This window comes from Lissotriton vulgaris, chromosome 9 (assembly GCF_964263255.1).
Source record: "Lissotriton vulgaris chromosome 9, aLisVul1.2, whole genome shotgun sequence".
Classification (NCBI taxonomy): Eukaryota; Metazoa; Chordata; class Amphibia; order Caudata; family Salamandridae; genus Lissotriton; species Lissotriton vulgaris.
This window is the reverse complement of record NC_141697.1, coordinates 625,108,990-625,133,914: the sequence shown is the minus strand read 5'-3', so window position 1 is coordinate 625,133,914 and position 24,925 is coordinate 625,108,990. Positions and strand designations below refer to the sequence as shown.

At 43.5% G+C, this 24,925-nt stretch overlaps 1 protein-coding gene across 2 annotated transcripts in view; it reads right to left on the bottom strand.

Annotated features, from left to right (window-relative positions):
- The window catches only part of LOC147691983 (cytochrome P450 2C11-like), a 401,641-nt gene extending 376,926 nt beyond the window's left edge, over positions 1-24,715 (bottom strand). For both annotated transcript variants that reach the window (XM_086938272.1, XM_086938273.1), the window contains exon 1: positions 24,470-24,715. In XM_086938272.1, coding sequence (XP_086794398.1) covers positions 24,470-24,652 — 183 coding nt within the window. In that variant the 5' untranslated portion in view covers positions 24,653-24,715. The remainder of the gene's footprint in view (positions 1-24,469) is intronic.
- Between the last annotated feature and the right edge of the window lie 210 nt (positions 24,716-24,925).

Here is a 24,925-nt window from a genome sequence, read left to right as displayed (position 1 = left end):
GGCTGTTAGCTGCTGCTGGGGTAAGACAGGGGCTGAGGGCTGCGAGCAAGAGGGCTGGGACTACATTTCCCAGGAGTCCCAGTAACCCCGCCCGTTCCACCTGGGCTGCTCTCCCTCCCCGCCCCGCCCCCAACGACCGGGTGATCAAATACCGGCTTGCCCTGCACTTCGTGGGACACCTTGACAAAGCTGCCTTGCTGTTTGGATTGCCCGTGGATTCCTTGCATCTCCACCAACGCCTCGCCGAACCCGCTGCGCGGGTCCCGCTTCGCAGAGGGGCGCTCTCCTTCGTGGGCTGTTAGCTGCTGCTGGGGTAAGACAGGGGCTGAGGGCTGCGAGCAAGAGGGCTGGGACTACATTTCCCAGGAGTCCCAGTAACCCCGCCCGTTCCACCTGGGCTGCTCTCCCTCCCCGCCCCGCCCCCAACGACCGGGTGATCAAATACCGGCTTGCCCTGCACTTCGTGGGACACCTTGACAAACCTGCCTTGCTGTTTGGATTGCCCGTGGATTCCTTGCATCTCCACCAACGCCTCGCGGAACCCGCTGTGCGGGTCCCGCTTCGCAGAGGGGCGCTCTCCTTCGTGGGCTGTTAGCTGCTGCTGGGGTAAGACAGGGGCTGAGGGCTGCGAGCAAGAGGCCTGGGACTACATTTCCCAGGAGTCCCAGTAACCCCGCCCGTTCCACCTGGGCTGCTCTCCTTCCCCGCCCCGCCCCCAACGACCGGGTGATCAAATACCGGCTTGCCCTGCACTTCGTGGGACACCTTGACAAACCTGCCTTGCTGTTTGGATTGCCCGTGGATTCATTGCATCTCCACCAACGCCTCGCGGAACCCGCTGCGCGGGTCCCGCTTCGCAGAGGGGCGCTCTCCTTCGTGGGCTGTTAGCTGCTGCTGGGGTAAGACAGGGGCTGAGGGCTGCGAGCAAGAGGGCTGGGACTACATTTCCCAGGAGTCCCAGTAACCCCGCCCGTTCCACCTGGGCTGCTCTCCCTCCCCGCCCCGCCCCCAACGACCGGGTGATCACCGTAAGAGCCATAAATTAACGTGTGAATACCGCTGCGCGGGAGCTCCCCGGGAGAAGCCCGGGACAAGGGCGGGACCGTCTAAGGCCGTCCAAGGCCGATCGAGGTCGGGTCTTGGCTACTCCCTTTCATCAGTGATCACAGATCTCATATTTTAAACTGTTTGGTTGTAAGTTATAGCACTATATATTTAGCTGTTTCCCAGAACTCACATGATGTCCCTGCGCTCAGGGAAGGGTAGACAGGTTACTGTAAAAACGAACAATGGGAAAGCCACTGGAACTTTAGATGATTTTATAAGTCGGGCAACTGTGATCTTAGAAAAAGAAATTGCCCTTACAGAAAAGCGTTTGTCCCTATACTTAGTAACAGGAAAACGCTCATCCCTGGGAGATATTGCCTCTAAAATCACCCCCAATAAGCCACCTACTCTTGAGCAAAGTGCAGATAGTGCAGATAGTAACCTAGAGGCTAGCCCAAATTTAGTGGTAATTTCTGATTCACAGACAACTACGATAGTAGACCCAGGGGATTCTCAAGCTGAAGCACCTATACTCACTCCTATACCTATTCCATCAGGTATTACGGGGGAAAATGCCTTAGATGGCAACTTGAGTAACTTGAGCAACAATGGGCCTATCCTTCCACAAGATCATGTAGTACTTTGTGAGCGGGAACCTAACAATCCAAATAAACGTAAAAGAGGGGGAAACCATAGAAAAGGAACTAGATCTAAGTCAGCGAAGCCAGCACCACCTAAAGCTTTGACAATTCCTCCCAAGCAAAAGGGCACCCACCTAGTTGATGCGGGTCAGAAAACTTTCTCATTTAATATCAATAATAATGACCGACTTCTGGGAGAAATTGAGAAAACAGTGCAGATGCTCCTAGAGAAAATTCAAATTGTTAATTTAAAATTAGACCAATTGGAAAATCTCATCTCATCTCTCTTAACACCAATTCCCTTGAAACTTTAGCACTGAAGAATAAATTACCTGAGGAGGGGGGCATTAATAACAACAATAAAAATGGTAACACCAACATTAGTAATCCAAAAAAAGGGGGAGAGAATAAAAATGTGAGTAAAACTTTTAAAGCACTCACAACTGGTGACCCTAGGGCAGCACCGGTCCCCTTAGTACGCACAAAACCTGTACCATTAGCTCGTACTAAACCTGCAGTGGCGGTCACTGTGGGGCCCCCTAGTAAAAATATGGGTAGTGCAACACCAACACCAACACCAGAAGCTACTATCGCTAAACAGGGAACTACCCAAGGGCCCAAACAAACATGTTCACAGGGGCCTGCAGTAAGTAACGACAACGAGAGAGCACACAAAAGGAAACTACCACCTGTAAACTTGCCCCCAGACTCAGCCCCTTTTATGGTAATACTCACTGGAGTACCCCCAGTTTTGCCCAATAAAACGGAATCAATTCAGGAACTAAAAAACAAAATAATATACTGGCTTAACATCAACAGACCACTCGCTCCTGATTCCAAAACAAAAATACTTAGTGTGCGCAGAGTCCCCTGGGTGGGCCCAAGCGAGAAGGACCTAGAGGGGGACTGTATCCTGATCAACTTCAGTGATACCTGGGTAAAAAATATTATCTGCTGTAAACCGAGATTTGCTAGAGTTGGGGATATTCAATGTATAGGTCTAGAATACTTTTACCCAAATTTGAATTTTGCTCCCCCGACTTTGCTTTACAAGAACACTGGGCAGGCATTCAACAGTGAAACCTAGGATGGTTCCCAAGCAATATCCCCTTAAGAAACCGTTTTGATCCACTTGCAGGTATGGAAGAGATAGATTGACCATCACAAAATCCTCCCTGTATTACTAATACCTTAACAATAGGTGAGCCCAGCCAGAGGGAGAAGGGAGAAAGTTGTAACGATAACTCACGGGAGAATGTTTCCGTTGGTGACGATCGTACTTCTAACGCCCAAGCCCCTGAGGCAGACCTTACTAAAGAAAGTGAACCAAGTTCAATCATCTTAAGGTATAACCTGGAAGTATTACCTGAACCAGTCAGAAAGAACCAAAATGAACTAAGGATGCGTCTAATTTCTTGGAACATTGCTGGGCTCGCCTCAAGGTTGGAGGATGAGGCATGGTTAGACTTTGTGGGTGACTGACATCTTGTGCCTTCAGGAAACATGGAGCCGATCCACCCAGAACATCGAGGGCTTCCAAGCCTTTAATACCTTCACAAGTGGGTAGGGCAAAAGGTGGCCTAATGACAGCAACCTCCTTAAAACTATGTAAACTTGTAACTTCTATGATAGTTGACTCCCCATGGTTTCAAGTGTTGATGTTGGTTAATTTGTTTCCTGAACCATTGTTGCTGATTAACTGGTATTATAACATCTTTGACAACAATGAGACATTCGTAATGTCGAAATTGGAGGAGGCCATAGCCAGGGCACGCCAAGAGCAACCCCTATTATTTGTCATCTGGGTGGGAGATTTCAACTGTTCATTATGCACCTATGGGGACTCGAAGGTGTGTGGCTTGAGAGACTCCCATGATCAACCCCTGTTACACTTCAAACATACACCCCAGGGGGACGCCTTAAACAACATCATTATTCTAAATGATTTATGCATAGCGGAGCTCTGGGTTGGCCTAAATTCTACTCCAATGCCGACGTTTCAGGGTACCAGAGGTACAATGAGTTTTATTGACTTTGTAATTGTCTCCAGTGGGGACTTTTACTATGTTGATAAGTTGGAAGTAATTGCTAATGCTGCCAGTGACCACAACCCTCTAATCCTATCCCTGCTTTGTCCTATTAAACCCACACACCCTATTTGGGAGCAACCTGTAAAGTATAGCAGGAACCAAGGCATTACTCTTAAATGGGGTAAAATAGATGCGGTGGGTCTTGAGGCAGAGATCCTAAATGGATATAGCTCTGAATACGAGGCATGTCTAACACCTACAACTAACCCAGAAAAGGTCATAGGAAACTTTGAATCTTTATGTAGGCATGTAGCCAAACGCCTCACAAAACCAATTAATGAAAACAAAAGGCTAGGCCCAAGATGGTTTGATGCTGCATGTTCGGCAACAAACAGATCTCTGAAAGCGGCATTAAAACAAAAACCTAGGGATATAGAACTGGTTAGAGCATCCAGATTGGCCTATAAAGAAGCCATAAAAACAAGAAAGTCGGATTTAAAAAAACAAGCCTGGGAAGATCTATAAAAGGCCTCGGAACTGAAGGATAGCAGGCTTTTCTGGGAAGTCATCAATCGCCCCCTTTTTACAAATAATGGCAAGGACAATATTGTGATGCAGATTGCATGTGAAACATGGGAATCACATTTCGGGAACATTTTTAATCCCCATGGAACTTTACCCAACAAACTATCACCAGGAGATGCAAAGGAAACGGTGGTCTCTCAATCCTCCCTGTCCTTGAGCTCATCGCTCACCCTGCAAGAAGTGGAAGATGCTCTGTCGAAAGGCATACCATTAAAAGCACCTGGCCCTGATCTAGTGCCTTTGGACTTTTTTAAGCACAATGTTAAGGCTTGGGCCCCCGTGCTGTTAAACGTTTTTAGAGCAGTTGTCATTAGCCGTATTCCGGCATCATGGAAGGAGGCAGTAGTGGTGCCAATCAATTTTTAAGAAGGGCGATAGATCAGACCCCCGATGCTATCGCCCAATCTCATTAATTGATGCATCATGTAAGATTCTGGGTAGGGTCATTTTAGCCAGACTAGAATCATGGGCAGACTCTGTGGGCCTTATTGTGAATTCCCAATATGGATTCAGAAAAGGCAAAGGTACTGTCGAACAGTGCCTGAACATGGCCCTGATCATAGGGAAATACATGAAGGCAAGGAAATCTTCAATTCATCTTGCCTTCATGGACCTCTCAAGTGCATTCGACACTGTGTGTCGGAGCAAGCTGTGGCAAATGATGGAGGTCATGGGTTTCGAGGAACCCTTGGTCACTTTGCTCCGTAGACTCCATGAATCTACTACTGTAGCCATAAGGTTTGGGCCAGGGGGAGAGAAAACTAAGTCTATCCTCTCAACTGAGGGCGTCCGACAAGGATGCATATTAGCTCCTTTTTTGTTTCTTGTATACACCAATGGTCTAGAAAAATATCTGTTGGACCACTGTCATGATTTCCCAAAGGTCAACGGCAGGAGCATTCCAATGCTTTCTTACGCCGACGACACGGTACTCATGACACTCACAGCAAATAGTATGCAACATTGTCTTGATGCCTTCCACAAATTTATGTTGGACCTAGACCTCAAGGTAAACTTTGCCAAATCCTTTGTTATGGTCTGTGGCCCAAAGGGCACCAAAAGTAGAAAGTTTGTAGTAAGTAACTCCATTATTGAAAAGGTTGAAAATTTTAATTATCTAGGAAACCTTTTTAACAACAAACTAAGCTGGGCCCCGTTAATGAAGACACGAGTTCAGAGTGCTAGTCGCTCAATAGAGGGTCTGTTTCGTTTCTGTGGCAAATTAGGCCAAAAACCTGTCATACATCTAAAAACCTTGTACAAAGCTAAATGTTTGTCGGTTGCTACCTATGGGGCAGGGATTTGGGGGACCGATAGCCCTCACACGATACAGATTATGGAGAATAAATTTTTAAAACGTGTATTGGCTATTCCATCAGGCTCTTCAAACAGATTTGCCCATAACGAAATAGGTCTAACCTATGTGAGTGACATCATTCGCCTTTCCCCTTTATTGTTATGGGGCAAAATATGGCTATCAGAGGACTTACAGCTTACCAGAGATATCCTCCGGGACTGCTTAGAACGGGCAAATATGAATCAGATCCCCTGGCTATCTTATGTAAAAGAAATGCTCCATAGAATTAGCTTGGGAGATATATTTGACAATCCTGAAAATATACAGGGAGATATCAAAACTGTAATTAAAACAAATTATTGGAAATCACCGCTTGCGAACTCCCTGGTTAGCCCTTATGTTCCTAAGGCCTCTTTGCAGCACCAGTTTTATCTAACCTTCACAAATCATGTGCAATGGCGATTTTATTTGACAAGGTTTAGGTTACACACCCTGCACTTCCTTTATGCGTTTCCTAAACAGGGGGGCTGGTGCAAGAAACTGCCCCCCTGTCCTTGTAATAACAAAGACAGCCAAAGCACGATGCATATTGTTCTTTTCTGTTCTCTATACAAGGACCCGAGAATCAGTTTTATTAAGCCGATCCTCAAGGAAAAACAACCATGCCATTACAAAGAGGGTTATGATTATTTATTATCTTTGTCATCATCTGGTGTTTGTTGTGCAATGTTAAACTTTATACAAGTGTCACTCTTGATTAGAAAACGGTATGGCTAAATATGGCCCCAAGAAGCTGACCCTTTGATTATGTATATCGTATACTGTTGCATTGTGATTTTCTATTACTTATCTTACCTGCCCTCTAATATATACCCCGGTATGAAGAATTCATGAACCATCTGAATTAATTGAAAGTAAAACTATGGGCTTTATTTGTGATTATATTAACTAATGAATTTTATAGTGTTATAACTGTAAGACTCTCTTTAAAAATGAATTTTAAATTATGTTTGTAAATGTAATAGTTCAACTTTTATGATTCTTTTGTTTTGAATCGAATAAAGTTTTTGAAACGAAACGCATTACGCCACCTGACCTATTTAGGGTTGACAGCGTAATGTCACCATCGGGTGAAAAGAAAAAAGCAAATAATGGCCCCATATGCTGAGAGAAACTCTAAAAGGGATCTGAAATTTAATTTCTTTGTATGTCACTGCTGGAATTAATTTGGCTGAGAAGATTTGAAGAACTGAGTTTACTGATGGACGAGTCGTTTGAGATAAACCCTCCTGAGTTAAAATGAGAGGTGACACATTTTGTAATTTAGTTTACTAGGTCTGAGTGAAATTTACATTACGCCAGCATAACTCGTGTAATTTGGGGACTTTTACCTTACGCTTGTTACAAGAAATTCCCAAGATTAGGTCTTTATGCCACTTCATGTAATTATGCACCACTTGTGGTAAATATTTACAGCAATCTGATTAAAACAACAAAACAAGAGTGGCTGTTGTTTGCAGTGCTTTTGTTCTTTCACTATTTTTTAGGGATGCTCGTCAGCATGTCTGCTATAAACAGATTAAAAAGTGGGGGGCCAAAACACATTCCTGCTTGAGCATGTGATTTGTAATGATTTTTTCTGATGAATCTTTTGCCGAGCACTTCTGGGAGTTGTTTGTTCTTAGAATGTGACAAAACAGGTTGGCGCTTCTTATACTGTTGCTATTATTTGAGGATATTCTTCATGTTACTTCAGTAATAAAGACCCGGTGGATGTAACCCCTAGACATTGTTTATTTGCAGCACTTCTCCTGGTGCTTCATAAGGAGATTAATCTGACCGCAGACGATATGGGTCTTAAAGTGAGGTGAATTCTTTCAAGTCACATTTTGATATCATTCCTAAGAGTCTTTGAGGTGTAATGTAAGAGAAAAAAAATACCTGTGACGCACTACAAGCTTAGGGTCTCACATATTCTGTCAGCCTTGCATTGAGACCACACAAGGGTTTTCTGATATCATGTACAAAGCAACAAAGGAGAAAATATTTCCCTCAATGCTGATAACTACGACAGGATAGGATACTATAACGCATTTCATAAATTAATTCATTAACAATAACCTGTTTGTATTTCCATAATACCTCTCTGTACAGCTACTGGCAAACTATATTCTGAGGGGGGTGAAACTTTTCTACACTCATTTTCACAATAAACTCATGAATAGAATGTGACAAATTCCGATTATAATCTTCACATTACCGACATCACTATTGTGAAAGCTGTCCATACTATAATTAAGGAGAGTGACAAAGCCTCAAACGCTGCAATTTTAATTATAATTGATTTAAGAAACTCTGAATAACACTTTGTGAAGGATAGTGATGATAGATGAAGTGACCTTGAACCAAAGAGGAAATGCTGTGATTAGGTGCACTTGGGAGGCAATAGTCCTTACCCATGCCTGCATTCCCACCATATTATTGGAAACTCAGTTCAAGTTACTTTTTGGTTCTGAGAACAAGGCAAAGTTCTCTGTTTTATCGCCAACTACTATCCAGTGCGCATAACCAATATGTCAAGCATAATCACTGTTATAACTCAGACAAATAGGTTTCTGTTAACACTGTTAGTATTATATTTAAATACGGAAGAAGATCCACAAATGCCTAATTATATGAACGAGAACAAAAATTCCAAGCAGCTCCTCTTTGCAGAATTATTTAAGCAATCACACAGTATGTCTACAATAGGCTCAGCTTTACCAACATCTAGCCCGTCTCAGGTCACCTCAACTGCAATATCGAGAAACTATGGATCACATTTTGCATGAAATTTCGACAACCAGTTGCCATTTGACAGATATGGACACTAACATCTCTTCTCTTACAACAGAGGCCAAATCAATTAGAACGGATATTGTACAATTTCATAATAAAATGGAAGGACTAGACCAACTGTTAACTGTAGTAGAAACCAGGCTTTATTCAGTGCAAAACAGGGATCAGGATTTATTACTTCTCCGCAGCAAGCTCGTTGACCTGGAGGATTGCAGCAGAAGAGATAATATTTGTTTCTTCGGTGTTCCAGAAAAAAATGTTGAAGGTCAGAATACTAGAGCATTCTTATGTAATGTTCTTCCCAAATGGGTTGGTATTACCTTTGATCTATTGCTTGAAATTCAACATGCACATCGTTTTGTCCCTCCACGTAAAGACTCAGATTCTCGCCCAAGAACCCTCATTGATTGCTTCTTGAGACATGAATAAGTGAGACAACTATTAATGGTGGCGGACACACAAGGTTCATACATATATGATGGTCATGAAACCCGCATGGCAGCTGACTTCTCAAGAGAAACTAATGAAAGAAGAAAGACATACCTATCTATGAGACCTCAACTGCGGAAAATGGACATCAAATATGGTTTGTTTGACCCAGCTCGTTTCCGCATCACCAGAAATGGCGACTCAAAAGATTTTTATATCCTGAAGATTTACAACACTTCCTGGATGGCATGAAAATTCAGAATATGGACATACAACATACTCCTATAGACCAGTCTTCCCAAGGTTCTAAATATTCTCAACAACAGTCAGATAGTATATGTCGCAAGTTCGCAACACCAGTGAAGCTCGTCATCATGGCAGCGACATAGAATGAACAATCCGTACCCATGAAGACAAAGCCTCTGCCTTACAGACAGCATCTACCTTCACAAAAGACCAGCTTAGAGATAAATGTTGCTCTCCCTTAAAATGTGCTTCAGATTGAGAGTAGGCCTTGACGATATCTACTTTTTATTACAGATATAGTTATAGCTAGTACCCTCTTCATAACTATTTTCAAGTCCCTTACATCAGAGACTGACTAGTATATGGTTCTTATGCTTTAAAGAAAAATAGCTTCTACACTTTGAACAGATGAGTATTACCAATATTTTTTATTTATTCATTGTTATTATTATATAATATATCGTATTTATATTTATAATTGCATCTATGCCTATATTATTCAGAGTTAAACTATGATCTGAAATATGGTTGTTATATTTAAGGCTTATTAATGGAGAAATATTTATTATATGCTATTTCAAGTTGTGCACCATAAGATTTTAAAACCATATGTCCTCAGCTATATTTGAAGCAAAATGTTTTAGCTTATTGTTTAATTCTCAGCATGTCATATTGTCAACTTCTCTCCACACTTTTTGAATTACAGATGTTTTAGTATATATTTATGTGTCTTATTAGACTTAGTCTCCTCCTTTCTAATAGTCAATGTTCTACATAAATAGGTCCTCGGATATTGCTCTGAAACTGAGGCACACTGCACTTTACAGGAGGACCCTAACTTCTCTGGCACAACCCACTTTACCCCTGACCCCTTGAGGACGCTATAACTGCCCAGAGCTGGTCCCGCAGCACTGGGAGACCGCTCTGCAATGGAGGCACATCCCACTTTACAGGTGGACCCTGAATTCTCTGGCACGCCACACTTTACCCCTGACCCCTGGAGGACGCTATAACTGCCCAGAGCTGGTCCCGCAGCACTGGGAGACCGCTCTGCAACGGAGGCACATCCCACTTTACAGGAGGACCCTGATTTCTCTGTCACACCTCACTTTACCCCTGACCCCTGGAGGATGCTATAACTGCACAGAGCCGGTCCTGCAGTGCCGGGCGTGCGCCGGGCAAATACCGGGCGAAGACGGGCCTGTCTTAGCCCATCATAGACCGGAATAGACTGAGCTGGGCCACGGCTCTTTATTCATCGTTAAAAGGTACTGTTACAGGGGGAGAATGTTTGCCTACGTACAAACAGATACTGGTATTGTTGTCTACTAAATTCACCATTTTTCAATACAGGGATCATCTTCGCTGATAACAGATAACGTTATATGTATTGACAGTTTAACATCACTTCCCATTGGGTTAAATCTAGATTGCTAAGGGCTTTTGAGTTTTAATTGTGTTAGGTTTTAATATAATTTGTTTGTCTTCTCCATTTTACACATCATTTTGACAATGGGGAAAAGGAAATCACCGACTGTCAAGAATACCAAGCTGCCCAATTCTGGGGTACGCTCACGCCAGTCTTTACTTAACTATTTAACTGGAGCAATGGGCGCTATTCGACAACAGATCATGACCTAAGAAGAATCGCTGAGCTCGGGGAATTTAATCATGGCCAGTGATATTGCAGGGGATAATGCATCACAGGGGTCCCCTATACCCATCATAGAAGTACCCCAGTTAAGCGCTAATGGTTGTATTGTAAGTACTTCAGGGCATATATCTGAAAGTGGTCAAGACTATGACTGTCAACCACCTACTAAGCGTGCAAGAAACCCAGACACGCTTCCTAAAATAACAGGGGACACAGGCCCTCCGGCTAGGGGAACCCCTTTAAAAATCCAAGAAAAGGCCCCTACAAAGGGTATGCCCAAAGCGATACAAAAACTTGAGAGTAGGGAAAAATCTACAGGTAGCTCCAATGCACGTACACAGAACGAGGTGGTCAAGATGAAAGCCAAACTGGATTCATTAGACATCTTTCTTAGAACAACATTAGACAACCTAGCAAGCAGAATTGGAAAAATGGAAGATGCATTATCTAACTGTGTATGTAAAGTACTGTATCCGGCACATGCATAAGGATAATCAAGTCCAGTCAGTTAATAGTGATAGAAGTCAAGTCATAAACCCTGCCATTGGTAGCAATGGGGAACCTGGGCGTGTACTACATCAAAGAAAATCGAAATTCCCTACTATTCACCACGATTCTCGCCCTAATACGATAGTCTCAACCCCGATCATATCAACTCATTCCCCAAATTCTCATTCCCAACCCCTCTAACTTCGTTAATGATAGTAAAGGTGAAAGTCATAAAATACATCTGGATTTGCCACCTGCCACCACTCCTTATGTAGTGGTGTTAGCTAATGTCCCAAGAGTACAGACGGGGAAGTCGTAATCATGGGAGCTTCTAAGGAGTAGATAGTTACACTGGCTTGACACCAGGATGGGTTTATCTGAGAGATTATTTGAAGAATTTGAAATGGCAAGGCGAGTACCGTGGGTTGGCAGAGGCTGAAAGAACTCGAGTGGAGATTGAGTGGTGTTGACATTCAAAAAGACCGCAATTAGTGCAACTAATCCTGAATAGAGCTGGGACCCGTACAATCACAAGTCAGGGAGTCAATCTAGTACCGTTGGGTTACTTCTATCACCCAAAGAATAATAATACTCTTACTAACTTGAGGGAATCACAGCTGTGGGGTTTGAGAAATCAGTTTAATGTGCCTGTCTTCAGTCGGTTCGAGACACTCACCAATCTCAAATCAGTTGACTGAGTACAATTTGGGGATGTACAGCAGAGTTACCCCTTGGACACAGGGGACCTCGCATAGTGTGGGGCCTCTGGTACTGTTACCTACCAACACAAATAATAATGAACATGTCTCCTCTGAGAAAGAAAGCACAGAGAGAGTATGCAACCCGCTGTGCAATACCATGATAGAACCAATTTTACCCCCACCCCAACAAATTAAGTCCATATCAACTAACAATATTACTGAGAGGGTTAATGAATGTGGTAATGGAGGATAAGTGTCAACTTTTATTCTGGAATGTTGCCGGATTAAAATATAAGGTGTCTAATACTCAATGGGTCGCATTTGTGAATAACTTTAATATTGTCAGCCTTCAGGAAACCTGGGTAATAGACCCCATACATATAAGAGGCTATAAAACATTCCATGCCCCAGCTATCACTTCATTATCTGGCAGAGCAAGAGGGGGGCTGTGTACGTATATCTCAAATTACTTGACCTAAAGGAAAATTGAATTTATCGCTAATGAACCTTACTATCACATACTTAGACTACACATAGATCGTACTCTCTGTATGGTGGTAGTGAATTTTTATAACAATGCGACACCTGAAACGATTAAGGATATACTGAAATCTCAGACATTTACACAACCTACATACCAGTCCAAACAAAGAGATAATTATGATATGGGGCTGGGATTTTAATTCCCCCACATGTAAATACGCTGATAAAGAGGTTTGTGGCCTAACATACGAAAAAGGCGATAGTTTTGCCCATATCCCACATACCACGTATGGCGATTCGCTGAACGATATCATGTTTATGTTTGGCTTGGGATTTGTTAACAATCTGTTCGCCCATGTTACCTTTTTGCCCTACTTTTAATGGCCGTGGCATATTTTCCACCATAGATTTTATGTTGTCTTCCAGCAGATATTCTTCACATATTAAAAATGTTAATACACATGGAATTTCCTTAAGCGATCATTTCCCCTTAAGCGTAGATGTGACAGTGCTTAAAGAGAGCACTAATGCCAGAACCATCTCTGCTGATACTGCTGACAACATTGCCTTGTGTAGACAAAATGGATATGCACTTAGATGGACTTCTGTGAACACTGAGGAATTTATTTCAAAAGTTGTATCAAACTGAAAAGTATGTTTTTTGTCATGCTTGGGTGAAAGGACGCCCAGTCAAGAGATTATGGAAAGTTTCATGGTAATCTCAAAATATATTAAAAAATCTCTTTTTGGTGAAACTAGGAAGGAACGGGCTAATAAACAAGGCATACTCTAAACTTAAACATTATGTTCATGCCACAGTGAAAAATAAGAATAATATTAGGGAGGCAAGGAGAAATTATAAAACTGCACTCAAAGCTAGGCAGACTACTCTAAAAAAGATAGCCTGGTGTGCTTTACATGATGCTTCTAATAGTTGTGATTTTTCTGCCTTCTGGAAAGCGGTGAATGCGCCTTTTTTAGCTGACAAATACATGGCATCCATGGAAATTGCCATTTTCGAACCAGAGTGGATAGAACACTACACGAATCTGTATAATAACCCGGTAAGAGATGGGACTACTCTGAACATGGTTGTCACAGCACAAGAATCATGATTGAATTTTACACCTAATGAGGTCACAGCGGCAATTACCTCAAGCCTGGGTGGCAAGGCCCCAGGGCCTGATGGTATCCCTGTGGACCTTTTTAAAATAAATTTAGCTCTATGGGGTCCGCTTTTAACTCAGGTTCTTAATGCATATAGCGAAAGCATTTTTTTAGCAACCTGCCGGATAATCTTTACAGTTGAATCCAGCAGTGAAATCGGGGGGGTAGCATGCAGGGTTCATCCTGTCTCACTTTTTAAAAATTGGAACAATAATAGATTCGTACCAGGTGTTATTAAAGTATAATCTATGTCTGAGGTTATATGTGGCTGCCATAAAGTGCGTTGGAATTCCTGAGAAATAGAGAGGATTCCTCCATTCAAATTCATTAGTGAAGCTAGAAATAGTTTTGAGTGACACTGGGTAAATTCAAGACTTGGTTGAAGTTGCCTGGTGCTATTAAATGTCGCTTGGCATTAATCATCCTCTCCCTAAAAAACTGTTATTTTAGAGCTCAAATGAAAGGAAAGAAGTGAAGTGGACTTATCTGACCCAACCGCAGCATCCAGAAAGGATGTGAATGTATTTGTAATACGCGATATGCATTATAGTTAAATTTGATTGGTTACCTCGTTATTTGTACAATAATAGGAATGGTTGGAAAGTATGTGTTCATTTCTTAGTCCTATGGCTACTGTGAATAAACAAGTAGAATTAGAGAATGCAAAATGGAGCTTCCGGTTGAGTCATTAAACTAATCAATTTCTGATGTGGAGCGAAGCAGCCTTATAATGCAACTTAAGGGGGCACACATGCAAGGTACAGTGATGATGCACCTCACTCCCACACCCTATCCCCTTCATTATGGTAGTGGTTTACCCCACCACCTGCCTGACGGCATCAGCGAGAGCTTCGTCATTCCAATTAGCCACAATTGGAAAATACATAACATTTTAGATCAACATGTGCAGTGGCCAAAATGACAGCAAGGCAAGTAAAAACTAGCTTTGTATTGTTGACTTACAAAATGGAGGCTTTAGGTCCGACCCTGTACAGCCCAACCCACGCATAGACCTACATCAATGCAGCATCCATGAAGAGAATGTATGGGGGGGTCACGTTGTTAGGAATTTGCAAATGCAAACGAAATACAGATATCAAGAAATAAAGACGAAAAGGTATGTGTTCCTAACTTCTGCCATTCATTAAAAAGAGGTTTCCTTCTGTCTTGTGTGAAGTTCACCTTATCGGGCCCAGTACACAAATAGGAGAGAACACGTATGTGTGGAGTTCTACAACTCTACCGGAATGTACCATCCCCAAAACAGGTGCTACAGGACACCTGGAAGGCCCCGCCTCGCACAACCTTTCCTGGCATACTACTGCACCTGTCATGGGAGTTTTTAAAGGCTGTCCTTTCCCTCTGTGTAGAATTATATGCAAACTTCAATTCAGACCTGCAGTACGAACTTCCAAACCAGTGTTTAACTTGTAAATAAGCGCCAGGGCCCTTGTAAGGAGGACACTGCAGCTTGCAGCACCCATTACCCCTACCAGTGCTGCCAGTGTCAGTACCAACTCAACTACTTACCATCATACACCTACATGTGTGACATTTTAGACTACTTCGGGCCCCCGAAGCTATAAGAATGGCTTGGCCAGCAGGTATTAGTCATTGTTCATGTGTACCGAATTAATAAACTACTGTTGCTGCTCTGATCTCTAAATTAGACAAACATCTCCACCATGTGGAACACTGTTATAAGTGCAAGAGGAAAATACCAGCTCATGTGTGTCATTTACTAATGTGGGTTTATACCTTCTCATAGCAGAGTAATGTGTAATAGTAAGGCCATTTAGACCAATAGTAAGGCCATTTATACCTGACAGGATTCCTACTGTTAATTCCTGGCAGCCATAAACTAAGGCAAATTTGTCAACATCATTTCACGACCAAAAATCCCTTTGTGAATTGAGTTTTGTTTCACTTCTTATTGGACACAACTACAGTTGCTTAAGATGTGTGGTATGACCCAGGGCTGGTGTTACGGCGATGCGACCAATGCGGCTGCACTAGGCGCTGACCTGGAGGGGAGGCGCTGACCTGAGCTTGGGGGCGGAAGGTCACCGTGTTTAGCAATAGCTTGTGTTTTAAAAGCACCTGCTGCAGAGTTACTTGTGTGTCCAGCTATCAGGCAGCAAAAGAAAGAATAGATATCTCTTGTGATTAACATTCCTGTTAAGAGAAAGAGAGATCGGAGTTTTTTCAATTGGCAGTTTTGATTCGCCATAAAATAGCACAGAGGGTTAATGTGCCTGCTGCAAAGAACAGATCTGTATTTTATGTGGATAGCTGAGTGGATTAGTAAAACCACCCGTTACCAGTGCTTTCAAAGGGATGTATGTCGTTACTACGCATGCTTTTACAACGCATGCCTTTACCACGCAGGTTTTACAACGCAAGTCGTTACAACGACTTGCGTTAGGGGGCGCTGGATAGTGAATAGTTTCATTTACTATTCCAACTCCAGTCCCCGTGGACAGTAGGGAAGGTTTTGGATAGTAAATTAAACTATTCCCTATCCTACAGCGCCCCCCAGCGCAAGTCGTTGTAACGACTTGCGTTGTAAAAGTTGTGTGGTAAAGGTACTGCGTGGTAAAAGTTGCGTTGTAAACGCTGTTCCCCCTTTCAAACACATTTTATGTATGTGATAGAGGGTCTATGGAGAGATGAGGGGCACTTTTGCCAGATGGTAGTGAGGGAATTCGAGTAGGAGATCATGGGGAGTGGGGGCTGACAAAAAAGATTGTTGCACCAGGTGCCACCAGCGCGGAACATGGCTTTGGTATGATCTTTTAGAGATATGGCCCAATAGTTAAGGGGGAGCCGCATCGTTGGTTTGGCGCACTGCCATTCGGAGCAAACAACGCAAGGAGGACTACATCACCCAGGGGTGCATGCTGTTAAGCCCACACCTAGACCACGTTAGCTGACCACCGCGCTTACTTAACGCCTCGCCGCTCCCGCTGCCGCGGGAGCTGCATCGCTGGTTTTGGACACTGCCCTTCGGAGCAAACAACGCAAGGAGGACTACATCACCCAGGTGGGCATGCTGTTAAGCCCACACCTGGACCGCGTTAGCTGACCACCGCGCTTACTTAGCGCCTCGCCGCTCCCGCAGGAGCCGCATCGCTGGTTTGGACACTGCCATTCGGAGCAAACAACGCAAGGAGGACTATATCACCCAGGGGGGGCATGCTGTTAAGCCCACACCTGGGCCGCGTTAGCTGACCACCACGCTTACTTAGCACGTCATCACCCCCACGGCGCGGGAGCGTGCGGGTGCGCGTCGGGCGAAGCCCGGGCCAAGGGCGGGCCCGTTTAAGCCCATTCAAGATCGTGCAAGGACAGGACTGGCCACCCCTCTTTCATTTTACCTTGGGGGATTGACTTGTGAGTACTTCATTGCCTCTTACTGATTTACTGGCTTTATTATGCCCCCAAAGGAGTCCAGAAATAGAGCGGACAATGTTAATCTCACTGGAACAATGGACCAGTTCATAACCAGGGTAAATTGTGTTATAGACCAGGGGATCACGCTGATGGAACGTCGAGTTTCCCAGGACCTAATGATCGCCTGAAGGTCTTCGATGGGGCACATTGCTAATGCGCGGACTCCTGTTCATCAAGGTCAAAATAGTGGTATTGGTGCATTAGCAATTTCCGAATCCACGATTTTACATCTACCACCGTCTGACACTAATCATGTTTCCTCTGGGGACCAGTCCACGGTCTCCGAATCGTTATTGATGTCTCCCCACAAGTTACCACCTGTGCCTAGCACCGTAAAGGAGCAAAACACCATACAATTGCGCGAGAGACACCCAGGGGCTATTCCTAAGTATAAGCAAGGGCTAACTAAAAACAATGGTGGTAAAAAAAAAAAAGCGCCAAAAAACAGTAGAGTAATTTCCGCTACAGGGGAGCAGCCTGATGTGGATGCTTCGGCAATTGTAGTTACATCTTTAGCTGAACCAATCCCCATTAGAACGGTACCTCAGGCTGCAAGTGGGGGCTCTAGCCCTTCTATAAGGGCAGAGATGATGGACCCCACGTTGACCAATATATGTGACACAATTAGATTTCTCCTTCGCCCAGCGGAGGATAGATTAAGTAGGATCGAACATCATTTAAAAAAGATTGAGCTTGATTTTAGGGGAATTACTAATACCTTAAAAAAGGATGTTCCACCCAGGGTTGCTCAACCACCAGATAAAGCTAGAGGGGAAAACACCACAGTTGTCTTGAGGGACCCGCTGGTATTGACCACAGTCCACCAGGCACCAGTTGCAGCCCCCGATAAGGGTTCAGCTGCAGCTGTTGTTAGCAAATCATGCCAGCATAACACAACTCAACTCAGTGAGGGCAGAGGGGCCCCCATAGCTCAGGTTCCCAGGGGTAAAAATATCCTCAATCTACCCCCGTAAGTATGTCCGTTTGTGGTAGTTCTAGCAGGGGTCCCTGAAGTGGGTAAGCACGAAGTTGAATCTCCCTCAGCACTGAGGAACAGGGTTGCCCACTGATTAAACAAAAACAGACCACTGCCACCACATATAGTGTGTAAAATACTGATGGTTCGGAGAGTGCCATGGGTGGGACATCTGCCTAAGAATATAAGGGGGGATTGTGTTTTGGTCAATTCTAATGATCCTAGAACAGTTGAGCATATTTGTAACTGGAGACACCCCAGCCCCGGAGTAATTATTCGCTCTCTCCCATTGACCTACTTCTATGCCCCAGGTCACTTTACATTAGTAGCGGATAGGTGGACACTAGAGCAGCGGAACGGGAGGGGGCTGCCTCAGGGGGATGGCCTAAGCCTCTATTTTCTTTAAATCAAACTCCTATTCAAAATCGATTCAGCTGTTTGGAGGCTGTCGATTGACTTCAGGTTCGAGAAGGTGCACCAACTAGTTCTTTTTCCCCCCAGATAGCTGTATTCCTAGTCCCCCTGTCCTGCCCCAGCTTTTGGGTTCTGAAATACCAATTCTTGTCACAGTTCCTCAGAGGGTTAACAACATTATTGGCCGGGTCCCAGATCAATCTCCAAGTGCTTTAATCTCCTGTGATGGTCTTACCAGTAATTTTAGACTCATCTTATGGAATGTGGTGGGCCTACGTAATAAGCTATCATTACCGGATTGGAATGATTTCATTGATGGGTATGATCTGTGTTTATTTCCGGAAACATGGTGTCTTGAACCTCTGTATAAGCCTGGTTTGTCTTGTTTTTTTGTACCTGCTACCTCGTCTGGTTGAAGTCGCCCATCTGGAGGGCTCACGGTATGGGTCAGGGCAGAGTTTAACCTTAAGATTATTCACCATTTATGTACCTCACTAGATGTAATGAGACTCTCCCTTAAGGGCATGAAGGGCAATATCACCTGGGAACTCTTTAACATATATGCTGGAGGTACCCAAGGGGGGGCTAAATCTTCCACCATCTCTGTCCTTTCTGAAATGCTCCTTTCTTGTCCCTTTGATTCCTTATTCTTGGTCGCCGGCGACCTAAATTGCTCATTTGAGCCTTTGGCAGTGGACGACATTTTAGGAATTTATGAGGAGGATGCCAGATGGGGCATTCCCTCTTTGTCGCTTGCGCCAGTGAAGAAATGGTTGCCGGTGGTCATTCAATTGAATGCCTTAATGCTAGAATTTGGGTTAAGAGCTGTAAATGGGCGCACGTTCTCCGACATAACGGGAGCAAATACATACAATAGGGTCTCCTGTCAAAGCAGAATCGATTACATATTGGTTGATAGGAGGTCATGGAAGTTTGTGGTTGATATGATCATTATACCATCAACAGATAGTGATCATAACCCCCTGTCCCTCACAATTTTGGAAATGTGGCAAAGGAAGGAGGACACTTCTATTACTGGATTGAGAATGCTAACAAAGGCAGTCCTACCATCCAATTGTAATAGGTTCCTCAAATGGCCAAAGTTTATTCTGAATGAGCAAAGATTAAGCACTGTAAGTGAAATACTTAGTGACAAGACTACTAGGCTTTCTGTAGCATGTAAGAACGAGGCTGGGTCCGTTGCAGCGGAAACAATCTATGTTGACACTATAGATATGATTGGCACCTTGTTTGTAGACCCCAATAAAAAGTGCCTGATGAGTGCCAAGCCAGTACAGAAGTGGTTTTATAGAAACTGTAGAATGAAAAAAAACGTTTGATACTTGCTATCAAATCTAATAATCCTGTTGAGGTTTGGCTGGCAAGACTGCAGTATAGGCAAGCGATTGCAGATGCAAAGAGGGGTTGGGAAGAAACACATTGGGATAGTCTAAAAGGAGCGAGCCAGTCCAAGAACGGCGAGCTCTTTTGGGCTTAGTGAGAAGATCCAATGGTTGTGATCCAGACCAAATCCCCAATCATATACCCGACAGGGAGTGGTTTGAGCACTTTAGGAAGCTATATGTAGGGGATGAGGAAACAGGTAGTCTAGGGCCCCTAAGTGCTCTATGGTAGCTGCCCCTGCTCAAGGTTCCTTCCCTAGGATAGAGAAGAAAGAGATGGTGGCCGCTATAAACAAGATTGTACCCGCTAAGGCCCCGGGACAAGATGGCATACCGGGCGACTTTAGAGCTAATGCTGAGGAATGGGACACTTTTTTTGTATTCCTCATTAATGCCTTGTTGGGAGGTTCACCGGTCCTGAACTCTTGGAAGGGAGCCGAAGTAATTCCCATTCATAAGAAGGGCTCCAGGGCTCCAACAAGTCTTATAGACGCTGGATAGAAGTTGGTTGGCAGGGTTCTCCTGGAGAGGATCCTTTCATGGGCGGATGAAAATAACATCATCTCACAGTTCCAGGCGGGCTTCAGGGCTTGCACAAGCACGATAGACCAGGCATTTAGGTTGGCACTCTTGCATTGGAAGGTGGTTACCATAGGCAAAGGCGGCCTTTACTTGGCATTCATTGACTTGAAGACCGCCTTTGACTTGGTCCCCCGAGACGCCTATCGCTGGTCCTGCAGGAGATGGGGATTCCCCCTCCCATTTTGAATCTCTTGGCCCATATGAATGATGGAAACTACGCCAGCATTAGATGGGGATCACAGGAGCAAAAAACTGATAAAATTCCCGTGAATAGAGGCGTCCGCCAGGGATGCATACTGGCACCTACACTATTCACGCTCTTTATGAACGGCGTACTCTCCTTTTTGCTTGAAATTAATGCTGATGCCCAGGTCCTGGCAGGTGATAAAGTCCCTGCATTACTTTTTACAGATGATACTTGTTAGTATCAAAAACTCCTGCAGGGTTACAGAAGCTGTTGGATCGCTTCTGCTTGTTTTGTAAGATGAGGGGTCTTGTCATTAACACCTCTAAAACAAAGCTTCTTTATTTTAACCCAAGCAGATCGTCTAGATCTACTTTGGCTCTCGATGGGGTGACACTGGAGCACGTCAAAGAGTTCGATTATTTGGGGATCAGAATTTCTGATAAATTTAAATGGCAGTTACATAGTGATAAAATGGCCCTAAATCATAAACGGGTAGTAGGAGTATTAAGGAGGGAACATCGCACGTCTACCTCTAAGCCCATTGCTCCTGCTCTGGAAATCTATGCTGCAAAAGCTGTAGGCTGTGCCCTATATGGAGCAGAACTCAGGGGCTTTGGATGTGTAGACGTGCTAGTCACTACAGGAAACAAGTTCTTTAGGGAGCTTGTTTCACTCCCGAGGGGCACCCCAACTAAGCCACTTTTGAGTGATTTGGGTCGCCGTTCAATTAAGGACCTAGTCACCCTGCACCCTCTCTTATACTGGGCCCGGTTATGGCGCACTCCAGAGCTTTCCAAGTATGCTGAGGGCCTAAGAGAGGTCATGAATCTCCAAGGATCCCACAAGATCGGATGGTTAGCCAATATAAAAAAGCTCCTTTTCGCCACTGGCCTTTTAACTGCCTGGGAGTCTGGGGCAGTGTTATCAAAGGTAGAAACCAAGAGAGCCTTTTGGGCATGGGTTGATAATCAAGAGCAGAGGGACCTATACCAAGGCAGGCTGACTGAGGTATTTCGTCAATACAAGCATATACCTCGCCTGGAGCCCTATCTGGACTTTATCACAAAGCCGAGAGATAGGACTATTTTTATCCAGTTTAGGATGGGCACCCTTCCTCTCCGTGATCGTACCAGCAAATGAAAGCCCCCGCACCAAACGCCCGTGGATTGTCCAAACTGTGCAGGTGTTGTTGAAAATATCTCTCACCTTTTTTTCGTATGCCCAGCCTATACAAAACCTAGATTAAAAGGGCTTAAACCTGTGTGCCTGCAGCTTGAAACTAGGGACCACTCTGCTGCACTTAAAATACTTAAGGCTGATGCCAGTACAACCCTAGCCTGTGGGGTGGCTAAATTTTTAAGCTGGGCATGGCTGATTAGACTAAAGGCTTTATGAAGAATCTGTATAATTAATTGTTTTTAAGCAGTAGCGGTCGGCAGTAGGTGTTTCTATAGGGCGGTGACGTGGCCAGGAGGAGGGGCAGGGTGGGGGGAAATAATGTATGGATTATGGAGTTTTACAGGTAAGTAAACATTTAAATACATAAAACGAATTTCGTTGCGCGCACTGCATCACATTTGGTGATGCAGTGTGCGCAACGAAATTCGTTTTATGTATTTAAATGTTTACTTACCTGTAAAACTCCGTAATCCATACATTATTTCCCCCCACCCTGCCCCTCCTCCTGCCCACGTCACCGCCCTATAGAAACACCTACTGCCGACCGCTACTGTTTTTAAGCATTCACAAAGCTGTTAAAGTTTAATTCATTTTTTATCTATTCATTGTAAAAAAAGCTTTTTAGATGAAATTCTCTTTTTAATGTATTTATTATGAATTGTGTTTTAAATTTGTAAATGTGCTTTTATGATATCAAATATCGAAATAAAGCTTTGTTGGCCAATAGTTAAAAGCTGGAAGATCTGATTTCAAATTCTGCCTCCCACATGACCAAATTGTGTGAAGCTGACACTCCTTTCGCTATCCTTGTTTGACAAAATCAGGAGCACCTAGAACTGATTCAATTTGAAGTTCAGGCAGGGAGAGCACCATTACAGGCCTCATATTGTAACGAGTTATCTAGAAAGACACTTTCAATGCGGTGTGGAGAAAAATGTGACCAAGTCCGATTTTACAAGTTAATGGCTATATATTCCAATCCCTGTGTAAACAGGTGTTTACACAAGGATAAGAATTACAAGTTGTGTGCTTATTATAACACCCTCACAGGCCCGTAAAAAAGGCAAAACCTGGTCAATGTAATGTGTTAAATACGAATAGTGCATGTTATGATCATGCGCAAATCAAAACACAGAATAGGAGGTATTTACCACATGGGGTAACCGCTTCACTCCGAGGTATTTGTATTTACCATGTGTGGTAAGTACCTCACCTATTCTGCAGACATTGTAATGAGGGATCGAATGTTACCTTTACAGCATTGATTTTTACAACACAATTTTCCCAAAAAATAAGCTAGAAATTCTTAGCTTTTGGATGGATGGATGAATAGCTTGGAAAAACCTCCCAGATTAATCCAATACATCAGAGTCTGCTATAGTATCCCGAAGCATTATATTTTGCAGCTCAAAGCATGTATATACTTATAAGAAACAATGGATGCACTAAAGTCACACATTTGTCCCACAGGAGAAGCAGTTCTGTATACTGCGGGCCCAGTGCTGTTCCTGTGCAAATCATGAGCCCATAAAATGCTGGTGCCTGAAAAGAAAACAAATTGCGACTATTATAATGTAATGGAAGCTCATCTGTTGTTGTTTCCTGGCTGAAAAGGTTACATGTAAATGTACAGCCATCATATAACAGAGTACGACAAGCTGGGCCAGATTCTTTGAGACAAAAACACGTTTGGACATGAGGCAAGGATCAATAAACTTGTTAGCCTTGTTCCCTTAAATAAAATTACATTGTGGATGTGTCGGTGTAATGGAAACCCAGTAACATTATATTTCATGAACTGTTTCAATATAGGTTCAGATGAACTTCTGGGAATCCCTTATTCATGCAACCTCTTGGTAGACTTTTTGGCATATCTGACCCTTCTGGTCAGATGGGGGCGCTACTCCTTCTTCCTCCGACCCAGAAGAAATATTAACATTTCTTCTAGAGTGATTATTAGCAGCACCTGTATACCAGTGTTTCACAACGTACACCTGACATTTTGTCTTCAAAAGAGTCCTCCTCATTTACCCTAGTCTTCTTTTCATTTTTGTTTGAGGAGACTGGGATTTGAACCTGGAGAGAGAAGAACTAGAACTGGAGTCTTTAACATGCCTGGTCTTTCTGGTGTTCTTGCCCATAATGATATCAAAATAGGACAGAAATAACTTTCCTTGCAAAACAAGCACAGCCTACATGCTGCAGTGTGCGCCTTAAATTGAGGAAAAAGAGCACTCGGAAAAAATGAATACCATGCAAACATAGGACATTTGTGAAGAAGCAGGAAGAATTGTGATTATGAGCACTGGCAGCCATATAAAGAACATGTCTTGTAACCAGCAACCTATATTGTAAAACATACTACTAGAGTAAATTGTGACATTATATCAAAAATAAAGAATGTTAGTATGTTTCTAAGAATTTAGAAAGTGCTAAAGCTCCCTTTGTTTGGCACACTTTTTAGGGATAAGGAACTCTTTGGGGAAGACCTACCAAAAATATATTTAAATCTTTTTATTTATTTTGGAAATATGATGTGGTAAATTTGTCTTTGGGTTTTGTCCCTTGTGAAATGTCGCAATTGTATTGAGCTCCATAGTACATCATGCTAAAAGTTAATAAAGAAATGTGAGCCAAAAATATATTTAACAGTCCCCCACCTCTGTACCTTTATTATTGACTGGGCCAGGTTCTTGCTGTCCAAATGGAGCGCGCTCCCGAGGAAAGGAAGAGAAATCGGTCCAGGAGGAAGTTTGCTTGGTTGGCGGATGGATTTCCAGACCATGATGAAAATCAGCGAGAATAGGGTGAGAACTAAGGAAACAGAGATGCTTCCCCCTGCGTCCATCATGTCCAAGACCTGGCAGCAGCAATGTGTACTCCTGACTTTCAAGAACTGTGTGTGCTTTCTGAATCTCTGTGCTGCATGATATTAGTTTTATTGAACAATCACAGCCTATTTTCAACATGGCCTGTTTATCCGGTCTTTCCACTTAACTAATGTTTAACTTTGTGAGGCTATGCATAAACTTGAAAAGTATTCATTGCTATGCAGCACGAGTCGTGATTTCACTCTGTCCTACAACCTTTAATCGTGCATACAAGCAAAACCACGTTCACAGCA